Below are 14,343 nucleotides of genomic sequence, written 5' to 3'. Positions count from 1 at the left end.
AAGGAATGGGCATATGCCTGAAGTTGGCCAATAATAACATAAATACTACCAGCAGCATCTGTGGTTACCATGAGTATCTCATTTAATCTTTTCGATCACCTTGTAAAGTGGGTGGTTTAATCCCCATTTAAAGATGAGGAAACCAAATCTCTGGTTTGGGGGTACATTTCATGGTAATTTGTCCAAGGTCACACCACGGGAATATGACAGCCCTGGAATCTGAACCCGGACCTGATCTGATGCTGGCATCTGTTCTGGCTTCTATTCTTTGAGTCACTCTGCATCAATGGCCACCAGAGAAGCAACTGGTTAGATGGCCCTGAAGAGAAACTAGACACAGCTCGGCACACTGAGGACAGTCACTACAAGCTGGGGACATGGTGAGACCATAGCCGCCACTGTGTTTTGTGGCCGGGAGGAGCTGCTGTTCCTGTAACATCCACCGTAATATTTTGGTATGAACACAAGAGCTTACTCAGTATTCAACTTTGAGGAGTAAACGTGTGCAAGACTGCAGGGTCCTGGAAGAGACTATCTGTGGTGTGAGGAGAAGACCAGGTAACTGTTCGCACTTGAAAATGCTGTGGCTTGATTCAATGACCCCTAAAGTTCCAGGCAACTTGAACATTCTCAAATATTATAACATTTAGTTGCCAAGTAAGGCAGCCCAAAGCTGTTTAATGAAGAAATATATTTTAAAAAAGCAAAATGTATAGACCCAGGGCTTAGTAGGTAATGCCACTCAAGTGGTGTGTTGAAGTGGAACCAGGGCACCCAGACTCTTTTCTGACTTTCACTTATCAGCTCTCCACCTTCAGTAACCCACGTCACCTCTTGCCTTAATAACATGGGGAAAGTGATAGCTCATGCAGGTTAAAGGAGCTAACATACGTAAAGCACTTGGTTTGCAATGGTGATTAAAAAAAATGACTTTCTTTCTTTTTCTGTAACAAATTCCCTTCACCAAGAGGGAATTGGTTTTCTAGGAATAGGAAACTTCCTTCTTTAAGGCATTACAACCAATGACAACCCAAACTTTTGCAACAAAAGAAGCACCACTATCACAACCACAGAAACAAAACAAACAAAAGAAGTAACTTGCTTGTTTTAATGACTGCTGTGGTGTAGGGGAGTCAAAGGGAATGTCACCTAAACCTCAAGCAGATTGCTTTCTCTAGTCCCACAGCGAGACAACGCGTCAGAGTGTTCATGCCACATCTGGTACCATGGTCTCTTTTCATCAAGCCTGGCGATGTACAAGTATGGTGAAGGACTCTATCTAAAGCCAACACCTGCTGGGAAGCCAGTGTGTTGAAAGAGGAAGTTCCTGAAATGTCTTCACCCAAGTTCCTTCTCATATGCCACAAAATGGACAAGAAGAAAGAAAAATGGGGGGCATAATGATCCCCATAGTGAGGTTTAAAGAGCCAGCTACCAGCCACGGGGCAGGGGTGGGGAGAGTACCGTGAGCACCACCAGCCCAGCCTACCTGCGCACCACCAGCCGGAGCGTCTTGTAGGAGCCCTTCACCAGGGAAACGGCCTCCTGTCTGGAGCTGCTCAGCACGACCTCATTGATGTGTACCACCTCGTCCCCAGCCTGCAGTTTGGAGCTCACGGAGTCCGCTTTGCCCCCTTCTTCAATCTGCTCGGAGAGAGGAACAAGCCACGAGTTAGCTGCCCTGGCACTGCCCAGACTGCAGAACCCAGCGGGCCCGCTGAGACCAGGGCCCACTTCCAGCAAGCAGGGTCTGGATTCTGTTTCCACACCCCGCCTGCCTGCCTGCCCGCTCAGTCCAGCGTCATAGGCCAGTGGCTGCTTGTGGGATGGCAGTAATGATGAAAAGGAATAAAAAGTGAAAAAAAAGTACATAAAACCTGAAAAATATTTTCTATTTCTTCAACAATTACTCTGGAATTTCCCACATGTTCAAAAACCTTCCATAGATCTTAATATGCATAAAATGGATCAAATTCCTATAATGAGCCCTGGCTGTTGTAGCTCAGTGGATTGAATGCAAGCCTGCAAACCAAAGGATGGAGGTTCAATTCCCAGTCAGGGCACATGACCAGGTTGCAGGCCAGTTCCCAGCAGGGGACACATGAGAAGCAACCATACATTGATATTTCTCTCCCTCTCTCCTTCCCTTCCCCTCTAAAGATAAACAAATAAAAATAACATCTTAAAAAAAGAAAACAATTTCTAAAAAAAAAAATTCTATAATGAATTTGTACATTTGGCCCTTAGTAGCTTTTAATTATTAAAATAATATATGCTAAACTCAATAATCAATTTTTCTATTAATACTCTTAATTTTCTAATAAATCATTATATAGTCATTAATTTATTATAAAGAATGAAAGGAATACAGGACGTGTATAAGGGCAAGGGGATAGTGAGCCTTCCTCTTGCTCTCTCATGTTACTCTCTAAAGTATTCTCTCTCACTGTTTACAGTTTCACTTATGACCTACATATATAGGCTCTTTTTTTCTTTTTACAAAAATGATATCACACTATACATACCTCCTCAGCCATCCTCTGGCATTTAACAGCGAGGCATTAAAGTGAGGTGGTTAAGAGTTTGGGGAAACACCCTGGCCGGTGTAGCTCAGTGGATTGAGTGCGGGCCTGTGAATCAGAGGACCGCAGTTTGATTCCCAGTCAGGGCACATGCCTGGGTTGCAGGCTGGTTCCCTGCAGGCCAACTCCCAGCAGGGGACACACGAAAGGTAACCATACATTGATGTTTCTCTCCCTCTCCTTCCCCTCTAAAGATAAATAAATAAATAAAATCTTTAAAAAAAAGAATTTGGGGAAACAAACAGATAGCCTGCATAAGAGGAGCTCACTTTCTCTCTAAGTTGCAGACTCAGTTCACAAAAATTGCTCCCACCTCACAGAGAGGCAGTAAGGAGTACTGAGGCCAGTCTGTGAATGAGTAAACAATTCCTGGCTAATAGTAAGATTTAAAAGTGGTAGCTATTGTTTTCATTCAATCATGTTTCATAAAGATATTTCTATTCATAAGATATTCTACCATAACATCTTAGTATGAATATAGCATGGTGTGTTTATCCATCCTCCAATGGTGGTCATTTTCTCCTGCCTTTTCATCCTTTTTTTCCTACCAGATATCCCTGCCAACCTTCTGTAATTTGACTTTTTTCCACACACACTGGGCACACTCTAACCTCAAGGCTACTCAGCTTTGCCTTCTACCTGGGTTGCTACCCACCCCCTGCAACACCCTTAAGCCACCTATGAAAACTGGAACCAGACTATATGGTTCTGTTGCTTACTAGCTGGGTGGTTTTGAACTTTATTGTGCCTCAGTGAACTCTTCTGTAAGATGATATAGTACTTACTACAGAGATTGTTGGGAGGACTACGTGAGTTCATGCAAGTAAAATGTTTAAACAGTGTCTGGCATATCGTAGTACTCAATCTAATTACTATTCATTCTTTGAGGCCAAATTCAAATCCCTGTTCTCTAAGCCTTTCCAGGTCTCTCATTAATAGCCGCCCCACCCCCTCACCCAATCTGGCCTTTAAGAAGTAACTCCCCTTTTCCACATTTTCAGAGAATCTAATGAACAAAATAATACATAAACTGGGAAATGACATCTAAATAATTTATTATTGTCATACTCCTTTAACACACTGCCTGTGGCTATCACACTCTGTCTTTTTTTTTTTATCCTCACCCAAGGACATCTTTTTGTTGCTTTTTGAGAGGAAAGAAGGGAGAGAGAGAAACATGAAGGTGAGAGGGAAACATGGACTGCTTGCCTCTGGTATGCACTGGGAATGGGGACCAAACCTGCAACTGAAGTATGTGCCCTGGCCAGGAATCAGACCTGCAGCCTTTCAGTTACAGGACAACGCTTCCAACAACTGAGCCACACCAGCAGGCCTGCACCCTGTCTTTCAGGAGAGCTGCTTATGCCTGTTCCCTGCCCACAGTCCCACCCCAGCCCCAGCCCAGGTTGTGAATTCTTTGAAGATAGGAACCACGACTCCCTGTTTACTTATCCCAGAATGCCTCCTCAGAGCTTTGCACAAATGACCTTCTCAGAAAATACTGGTTTATTCACTCAACCAATATGTATTGAACATCTACTCTGTGCCAATAACAGGGCTACAAGGTGGGGGTACGACGATGAACACCACAGAGCAGGTCCTGCTCCAGTGCAGTGTGGGATTGAATGCCCTCCGCATCACTTGCCAACATTTTCTATAAAAGGAGAATGAAGTGAGACCTAGAAAATGATAAACTTCCTACATAAAAAAAGGAAGCCAAGAAAGCTCATTCGTATATCTATATTACATCCTTCTCGTGACTGATGTGATGTGAAAGCAAACATTGTAAGGAAGAACATTTTAAAGGATTTTATTGTTGTTCACTGTTCTCATAAACCATCTGTATAATCCTTCGTGTTTACAGAATTTCTCATAATCTCTTCACTTTGCACAGAACTTTTTAGGTTTAAAATACTTACTTTTAAAGTGTCATCAATATAATTATTTATAAAATTTTTAAAAATGGGGGGCTGGGGTGATTTTTGAAGTGCTATTTACTTATCAAATATTGGGTACCTACTACATGAGGTCTGTACAAAAAAAGTCCAGCCATTGTTAATATAACGAGAATGGCATTGACATGACCTGGCAGCCAAGGAGAGTGGACTGGAATGCACATGCGTGAACAATGATGCCTTCACTGTACTAGTCAGAGGGGGACAGTAGACACTGTTGAGTGAGCATGTGTACTGTGTGGCCATCACACTCAAAATGACTGAGCGAGTAGAGCAACAAATCTGCATCAAATTTTGCATTAAGCTTGAACATTCCTCTACGGAAACTATTCAGATGATTCAGCAGGGCCGCAGCTACGGCAACTGGTGATTGGCAGCTTCATCATGGCATGCACACACGCATCACATCTTGTACAGAATTTTTCGGTGAAACATCAAATCGCCCAGGTGACTCAGCTCCCCCACAGCCCAGATTTGGCACCCTGCAACTTCTGGCTTTTCCCAAAACTAAAGTCACCTTTGAAAGGGAAAGATTTCAGACCATCAGTGGGATTCAGAAAAATACAACTGGGCAGCTGATGGAGATTGGGAGAACTGTGAGACATCTCAAGGTGCCTGTTTGAGGGGGACTGAGGAGTCATTGTCCTGTGTACAATGTTTCTTGTATCTTGTATCTTCAATAAATGTGTCTATTTTTCATATTACATGGCTGGATACCTTCTGGACAGACCTCATATATTTTGATTCTCAAATCTCTCCATACTCTCCTAGTGGTTCATGCTGTCTTCAGGTTTTAATTATTATCTGAGGCAACTTTTAGATCTTTTCTCTAATACTTATCTTTTGCATAATCCTCTATCCTATATTTTCAAGGTTTTTTTCCCTCTTTCTCCTTCTCCCCCTAAATATCCACCCTTTATCACAAAACTTCTCTTTATCAACAGAGACTGTCTCTCTCTCTCTCTTCTAAATGATTTCTACCTGTCTTGAGACAAACTACAATCACTACCTTTGTCATGGGTATTTTAAAAGCTAAATTAAATTTTTTATTTTTTAATTACAATTGACATGCAGCATTATATTAGTTTGAGCTGTATAACATAGTAATTAGACAGTTGTATAACTTACAGAGCGATCATCCCAATGAAGTCCAATGCCTGTTGTGGATACTTCTGATCACACTCTATCCTCACGTCTAGATTTTAAAGCCACTGAGGTCAGAAGCCTAATGAACCCACTCATTCTTTCATTCATCCACAGATATTTTTGAGCATCTACCATGTGTCAGGCATTGCTCTAGAACTGGGGAAATGTCAATGAGGGGAACTGTATTCTCTCCTTTTCTGGAGTTGACCTTCTAGTAAACTTTTAATATACCCCATATCTTTGTATCAAAAAACGTGCATATTCACTGATGCAGGTGAAACACCTCACACTGATAAAAGTAAGACTACATTCTTTCTGTTCTTCAGGTGCTTAAATTTACCCATATAAATACTTTTTAGAGAATCACAGGAGCCTTGGGAAGTTTGCTCTGTGCTAGGATTTACCCAGGGGCTGTACTTCAAGAGGGAGAGTCCCAGTAGCTCTTGAGTCGATCCACTCGGTCCTGAAATGCGGACCCCTGGTCTCACTCAGTTTGGCTCACCAGATTCAAGCCTGCTATGTCAGTTTGTGGGTTCTCAGGACCCCACATTCCCCTCCTCCTGCTTGCTGCCGCTGGCCCTGCCACTGACTTTCTATTTGACAGAATCGGTGTCAGTGGGTAATTCTTTGTTGGCCACTCAGGTAATAAACTTGGTGACCAAGAAAGTTGAACCTTGTTGTTGTCTCCATTTATTATCACCAATGATAAATTGAGATGTTAAGGTGCTTTTGCTGATGCACTGGTAACAAAATCAATTTCAGTATACCAAGGCTAGCTAGATGCATACATCTTTAGTGGATGTCAATTATTCACACAATCTATCTAAAATCATTAGTATGACTTTAAAAATATTGACAAAAGTTTTAACAATCATTCTTTCAAACTAGTCATCAAAGAGGATTATACTTCTTCTAACCCCAAGTCCTGCTGATACTGTCTGTCAACAAGACTCAGTGAAAAATGCAGCTTATTATTTTAAACCTTAGGACCAATACTGCAGCAGCTAAAGAGGTCACTGGCATTGTTTGTCCAATTTCACCTGTATAGAATTTACTTATTCCAAGAATGTGATTGTCAACAGGTTAAATGACTTCAGATAATACACCAGGTCCAGCTGGGTGGGAAACCCCTAGGACAACAAACTAGGTGAGTATACACCTGGAAAATTGGCATGCTTTTTTCCTTGCCCAGATCCTAAATGTATCCACACCTATAGGATTATATTGATTTCTGTTTTGGTGACCATGTGAGGGGTTGGTTTTTGAATCATTTATAGTCATTCACACTGCTGTAAATTCAGCACTTAACATAGTGTCTGCACATAATAGATTAATAAACACCTGTTGAACAAATCTGGGGAAGCTGACTTTAAAGAAATAAATACAGCACTGGGTAAGATATGCAATAATGGAAATAAATTCACAATAAGTATAGGAGCATGGGGTGCCCACGTACACGCATGCTCATGTTAGCAGCTGGACGTGGAATGTAGAGTGGCAGGAAGCCAGGCCCACCCTCCTTTCCTCTTTCTTAATCCTTCTAGAGGAGTCAATCCAAAGGAGTGACGCTACCATCTGGGGACTGGTCCCATGTTCCGCTTCTCCAGGGTCTGTGCCCTCCAAACCCAAATGCCTTGGCTTTCTGCCTCCTGAGTCTTGTTCTTCATCTTATGCCGTCAGCTGCAGCATTACCATGATCATAAGTACGTCATTGGCAGCAACCTAGTGGCCATGTTACAACTTTGATCAGATCAGGCACACCCTCTGCGTGACCCTCCTCATACCCTGAGTAGAACCCAAGTGCTCCCTGTATGTGAGTATGTCAGGTGTTCTCTGGTCTCGGCCCCTTGTACTTGCTGTTTCCTCGGGTTATCATTTGCCTTTCTCCCTCTCCTCCTCCTCATGCTTGCTACCAGTTGTTGAATACCTTCTGTGGCCCGATAACTTCACTGCATCACCTTAAAAATCACAAAGGTGCTGTAAGATATTATAATCTCCTTTTTATATGAATGCAAACCCCAAGGCTCAGAGGAGGCTGGTGACTTACTTGCTCAAGGTTGCAAAATTAGTAAAACAGACCTGGGTCTGAACCTGGGCATTCTTATTTTAAACTGTATGTAAAGTGGGGACAACAACAGAGAGTAGAATAAATAAAAGTCCCTTCCAGAAACTATGTCTCACTCTCAGGTCCTGTGAAATTAATAAGCATTTCTGAAACCCAGGACTAACTGCTGAACTTTAAATGAAACCTTCTCATGAGTTGCGCAGAGGGACATGAGGATATAGAAGAAACGTCCCCATTCTCCACCCCACTTCTCATCTCACTGGGTGTCCACTGTTGAAAATTTATTTTTTTAGATAAATGCAAGTGTTTTATAAAAAGATTTTGTTTATTTAAATTTTTAGAGTGGGAAAGGGAGGGAGAAAGAGAAGGAGAGAAATATCAATGCGTGATTGCCTCTCACGCACCCCCTGCTAGGGACCTGGCCTGCAACCCAGACATGTGCCCTGACTGGGAATCGAACCAATGACCCCTTGATTCACAGGCCAGCACTCAACCGCTGAGCCACTCCAGCCAAGGCTGAAGATTTCTATTTTGAGTCAGAAAATGATGTGTATTAGTAGATGAAAGAGCACCGGGCTAGGAGTCAGGAACCTTGTGCTCTAATTCTGATTCTGGCCCTTATCTGCAGGGCCCCCGGTGAGGTTCTTATTTTTCAAATACAGATAATATTGTTTGCCGTGAATTATGATGAATCAGTGCTTTAGAGATGGACATGTGTGTTTCTCACACTTAAATTAATCAGCAGGGAAAATTCCTTAGTTTTTTAAAAAACTGCAATACATATATGACAGTGACTATTAAAATGATATAACCAATTAATTTCATTATTTTCTAAATAGGACATACATTAATTTATTTCCAAGATTCACAGCCTGTATGGAAAGCACGGGCACAGAGGCGTGAAGCCCACGCATTCTGGAGTCAGACCAGCGTGGGTACAAATCTCACCGCCAGGATCAGGTCATCCTGGGCGAAATACGCATCCTCTGTAAACACCCATTTCTTTCCCCTAAATCTGGGAACAAGAGGGCTAACCACAAAGAGCTGGAGTGAGGATTATATGAACTAATACACAGAAGTTTCCTTACACATAGAACAGGCTCCATGAAGGTGTGTTTTATGAATTGTGGGGTTTCGAGGTTTTATTGAATAAGTTTAATACTTTTCTGACTGCTTCCATCACAAGAATACATGGGTTAGCTACTGCAGAGACCAAGGGAAAAATTTATTGGAAAGAGATGAGAGGTCATTTTCTTAAAGTCAAAACAGGAGTTGCCTTGATTTACAAGTGAAATAGGAGATAGTCTCTCTGTTGGAGGGAGGCTTTTATTTCCGAGTGGTCCCAGGGCAGGAAGTTATCCGGTGACACTCCATGGACCGTCCAAATGAGCTGCAGCCCCAGGAAACAGAGGCATCACATGGCCCTGGATTTACTGCACACTGAGCGGAAGGAACCGATCTCATCTGTCAGATAAACGTCAAGCTTCATTGCGGCCACCTCAGCCACTCAACTTCCTCACTGCCAGAAGGAACATTCACAGGCCCCAGCTTCCCCAAGATGATNTTTCTTAAAGTCAAAACAGGAGTTGCCTTGATTTACAAGTGAAATAGGAGATAGTCTCTCTGTTGGAGGGAGGCTTTTATTTCCGAGTGGTCCCAGGGCAGGAAGTTATCCGGTGACACTCCATGGACCGTCCAAATGAGCCGCAGCCCCAGGAAACAGAGGCATCACATAGCCCTGGATTTACTGCACACTGAGCGGAAGGAACCGATCTCATCTGTCAGATAAACGTCAAGCTTCATGGCGGCCACCTCAGCCACTCAACTTCCTCACTGCCAGAAGGAACATTCACAGGCCCCAGCTTCCCCAAGATGATTGATTAAAAGGAAAAAACAAGTTCAGGGTAATTAAAAAGTTATTCGTTTCCATTTTATGTGTGTATATGTGTGTGTATATGTATATGCATATATATGTATATGCGTATACATACACACACACACAATCTGTCCAGGAAAAGTCCTGCCATTGTTAATACAACAAGAACAGTTTGTGTGACACTGATGTAACCTGGAAGCCAAAAAACAGTGGGCTGGAATGCGCATGCCTGAACAACGATGACTTCACTGTACTAGTCAGGGGGATGGTAGACACCACTGAGAAAGTATGTGTACTGTGTGGCCATAACATATAAAATGACTGAGCAAGCAGAGCAATGAATCTGCATCAGATTTTGCATTAAGCTTGAACGTTCCTCTGTGGAAACTATTCGGATGATTCACAAGGCTTAAGGGGGACAAAGCAATGAGTGCAGCACAAATACAAGTGTGGCACAAACTCTTCAAAGACGGTGCAGCAAAGTCACAGCAAGATCAAGACTGCATTAATGTGTTTCTTTATTGAGAAGGTGTTGTCCATCATGATATACTACTCCAGGCAAAACAATAACCATTTCAATGTTATTCACTGGATGAGAGATGCAATATGATGAAAATGACCAAAAACAGCCACAGCTATGGCTTACTGGTGACTGGCAGCTTCATCACGACAATATGCCTGCTCATGCATCATTTCTCATGCAGAGATTTTTGGTGAAATATCATATCATCCAGGTGACTCAGCCTCCCTATATCCCAGATTTGGTGCTTTGTGACTTCTGGCTTTAATCCAAAACAAAAATCATGATTGAAGGAGAAGAGATTTCAGATTGTTGATGAGATTCAGGAAAATACAACAGAACAGCTGATGGTGATTGGGAGAACTGTGTGAGGTCCCAAGATGCCTACTTTGAAGGGGACTAAGGCATCATTATCCTGTGTACAATATTTCTTGTATCTTGTATCTTATTTAATAAATATCTTTTTTTCATAGTACATGGCTGTATACTTTCTGGACACATCAGAAAGTAGCATTATAGATATATACATATATACCTATATATCTAGAACTATACATTATAAATATGTATCTATACAGATACATTATAGATATATACATATCTCTCTGTATATATAAATATATGTATATACATGTATATGTATATACACACATATGTATGTATGTATGTATATATACATATATATATATATCCTGTTTCATTTCATAAAAGATTTGAGGCAGATCCTTGTAAATGCACAAGAATAAAGGAATACTTGGAGAAATCTGAACAAAAGGAAAAAATAATAAAATAAAAACCCAGGATAAGATTAACTGCAAGAAATGCTTTCCACACATGGGGATTTTTATGATCTGGGTATTCATTACCCAGGTCTCCACAGTAACAAGGGTTCATAGGGAGGCACAATCTACATGATTCAAAACTGCTCACTAGTGAAGAGACCAGCACCAAGTGAGGCCTCCCTCAAACAGCCCCTGCGCCAAAGTCTTTGTCAGTTCGCTTGGATGTCAGGTTGCAAATAACCAATGCAACAAGCAAACACGAGGCAAATCAGGTGCATAGTTAACTTAGCTATCTTTCAAAAGAGGCAGGATATAAAACAAAATGCAAATCGATTGTATAGGTGCTTTGAATATCTTTAAAAAGAAGCAGAATAAAAAAACAATAAAACTATCTTAAAATTGTGCAAGAAAATTAAGACCAAAAACCCAGCATAATTGATTCTTCATTCTGAGGATTAGCACATGGTTGCAATTGTCACTTGCATTTGTTACAAAAGGTTGAATGAACTCATTTTCATAGTCATTTGTTTTGTTCTCAATCCTGTGTTATCTAAAAATCTTATGCTGGCCCTTGTATTAAAATTGATTCTGTTAGGCTGACTTTTTCTAGTGCAGTTGTTTGCAGATAATAAGAACTATCTGGAGTGGAGTGGAGAGCAGTTTTGGACCTCAGCTTTTTGGTGGCAAAAGCCAAAAGAAAATATGCCTAGTTTAAAAAGTCAAGGAGGCAAAATATCAAAACAGAAAATTGTCGTGGAGCATTGGGTTAGTGTTGAAATCTATTATTGGAGAGGATGTAAGACCACTGGTGACTAGTAAAAAGTCTAAAAAAGTGAGAGCAGACTTTCCAAATTGTTTTGTGTTTGGCTAAACAGTGACAGATTCTAAATGCCCAATGAGCACAGCAGTGGTCCTTAACACTATTCTCCAGTATTCCTGGCTCCCCACCTTGGCTGCAGAAGAAAAGCTCCCGTTTCTCTGAGACCTCGGCTAGGACCTCAGCAGTTGAATGGAGCAGTGTAATCATCTCTGATCACTGTGTTTTGAGAAGAAACATGTGTCACCTCCAAGGAGAGGCCCTGCAGAGTTTCCTTTCCCTTTTGCCACGGTGACTACCAGTGTTCGAGAGGGTAACTGCTGTCAGCCAGGGTCCCTGATTAACTAAAACGAGCTGCCACCCTTCAAACACGCTGTGTGGATGTAGACTGAGCAAGAAATAAACCTATGATTTAAGCCACTGAAATTTGGGGGTGGGGTGTTTATTACTGCAGCTTGATAGAGTCTCTTCTGACTGATACAAATATCATCTTGCCAGTGATAGAAAACATAAAACAAACGAGTTATTCAGAGACAACTTGCATATGCTTCTCAGATCTCTAAATAAAGATCCCGGCTAGCAGTGATGGACAGTTTTGGCAAAGATAAGCCCAGGAATAAGCCCGGGTCTCTGATGCATGCTCCAGTCTTTTTTCCTCCCTTTGTCTTGTGGCCCAAAGCTATGCCCAAATACAGGGTCAGGCATAAATAATGCCCTCTTTTTTAATTACAAAATCAGGAGCATGTAATTCCATAACATAACAATATCACACTCAGGCATGCCATATGAGATTTTAAGTGAAATGTTCAAATTAAAACAATATATTATTACACCCATATTATTACCCTACCGACCACACTCAAACAAGGGTTACTCCTGCCGAACCCTGTATATGTGGACCTGAAAGTCCCTACTTCTTACACATGTAGTGAATAATTTTGATGCAGAGTAAGCTTTATGAATTGGAATATTGCACTGGGATGGGCTGAAAGATTATTATGAACAAGTGGATAAACAACATTGGTAAAAGCTTAGTAATCACAAAAAAGAATACAGAAGTAGAGACGAAAGAAAGAGGACCTGTTTTGGAGAAGCTACAGCTAATAAAAGTAAGAATGGCTGCAAAGAATGGACACTAGAACAAAAAGTAAAGCAAAAGAGTCGGGGAACTCCATGCAGGGAGCAGAAAGTGTATGCTGACTACCAGAGACTGGGGCCTCAGCAGAGAGATTCTGAGGTTTGAATTCATGGGTAGACTTCATTTCAGGTCAAGGATTGAAAAAGCAATGGGAGAGTTCACTCCGTTTGAAACTGAGGGGTGAGCCTGGGACCAGAACCCTATGCAGGAGGGTTCCCCAAGGGAACAGAGGGGAATGAGTTCTGGCCATGCCCAGGGGAGGCGCTATTATGTGGATTAGGGCTAGGATGGGAAGCTAACCCTGGGAATATTAAGAATTCCAGGCTTTTAAAGAGTCTTATTATTTACACTTCCTCAGCTTTATTTAAGTACAGAGATTCTGGGTCAACACCAGTGAGGCTCCTTCACACACCTCAGTGAGGCTATTTTTGCAGTATTTGCAGCTGCCTGTTGGGGAAACAAGGAGGATATCCCGAGGTGTCGCAACAACTTCCTGGCTGCTCTTTCTGATGGTCTCCCAGGCCTCGCCCCATCACTGGTCCCACTATTGGTCCTCCGCCGGCCGCTGGAGAGGCCCACCTGCAGCGGCTACTCCTGGGTGTAGCACCTGCAGTTGTAAACCCCTCCCATGGCTCTACATTTCTCATAGGATGGTCCAGATTCCCGAGCTTCGCATCTAAATGCCGTACTTTCCTGTCCCTGCCTGCCTCTCCTGTCCCATTGTTGCCCACTCTTTCCCCTCTAGCCATATTGAATCTGTGTGCAGATTTGGGGTAAGCCATATTTCCATATGCCTCCAGTACTTTCCACTGCCTTCTCTCCAACCCTTAGCACCCACACAACCCTCAAACTCATCTTCTAAGATTCAGTTCAATGATTACCTTCCCTAGCAAGCCAGCCCCAAACCCCTGAGACTAGGTCACAAGCCTGTGCTATGCTTTCCCACATACTAGGTCTACTTCCCACTACCCCACTAAAAGGTTTACATGGCTGTGTCCCCACTACACTGTTCCCTGAAGGACCAGACAAAACTTACTCGCTTTGGTATCCTCTGCACCAGACACAGTGCCTGACTCAGAACACATATTCAACATTGAAGAATAAATGTGGTAAATGAGGAAATATCCTGGTTCCAAGGGGTCAGTGTCTGGGGAACTTGCTCACCCTGCCCCTACGCCACTGCTGAATTTGATGGGGACAGAAAGTCTGCCGTTCCTGGGGTGTTGAGAGTCTGTTTGGTGTTTCCTTAGGTTGTTTAGGCCCAGACCCTTTTTGGTGGAGCCGCTAAGCAGAGTGGCCTGTTCTCTGCTTCCAAGGTCAATGTTACTCTGTTCCTAGGGCTCACAGCAGTTCTGCAAGGTAGGGCTAGGGTTAAGGGCTTTGGCTTCAGAACCAAACTTGGGACCCCAGCTTTATTACCATATTAGTTTCCTATTGTTACTGTAACAAATTATTGCAAAGG

The 14,343-nt window shown here is 42.3% G+C and overlaps 1 protein-coding gene across 2 annotated transcripts in view; it reads right to left on the bottom strand.

Moving 5' to 3' along the window:
• Nucleotides 1-14,343, bottom strand: part of SHROOM3 (shroom family member 3) — a 283,783-nt gene that overhangs the window by 186,517 nt on the left and 82,923 nt on the right. For both annotated transcript variants that reach the window (XM_037050994.1, XM_037050995.1), the window contains exon 2: nt 1,490-1,644. In XM_037050994.1, coding sequence (XP_036906889.1) covers nt 1,490-1,644 — 155 coding nt within the window. The remainder of the gene's footprint in view (nt 1-1,489; nt 1,645-14,343) is intronic.

Source organism: Sturnira hondurensis, unplaced genomic scaffold (assembly GCF_014824575.4).
Source record: "Sturnira hondurensis isolate 20B ecotype Veracruz unplaced genomic scaffold, ASM1482457v3 Scaffold0007036, whole genome shotgun sequence".
NCBI lineage: Eukaryota > Metazoa > Chordata > Mammalia > Chiroptera > Phyllostomidae > Sturnira > Sturnira hondurensis.
This window is presented reverse-complemented; position numbering and strand designations above follow the sequence as displayed.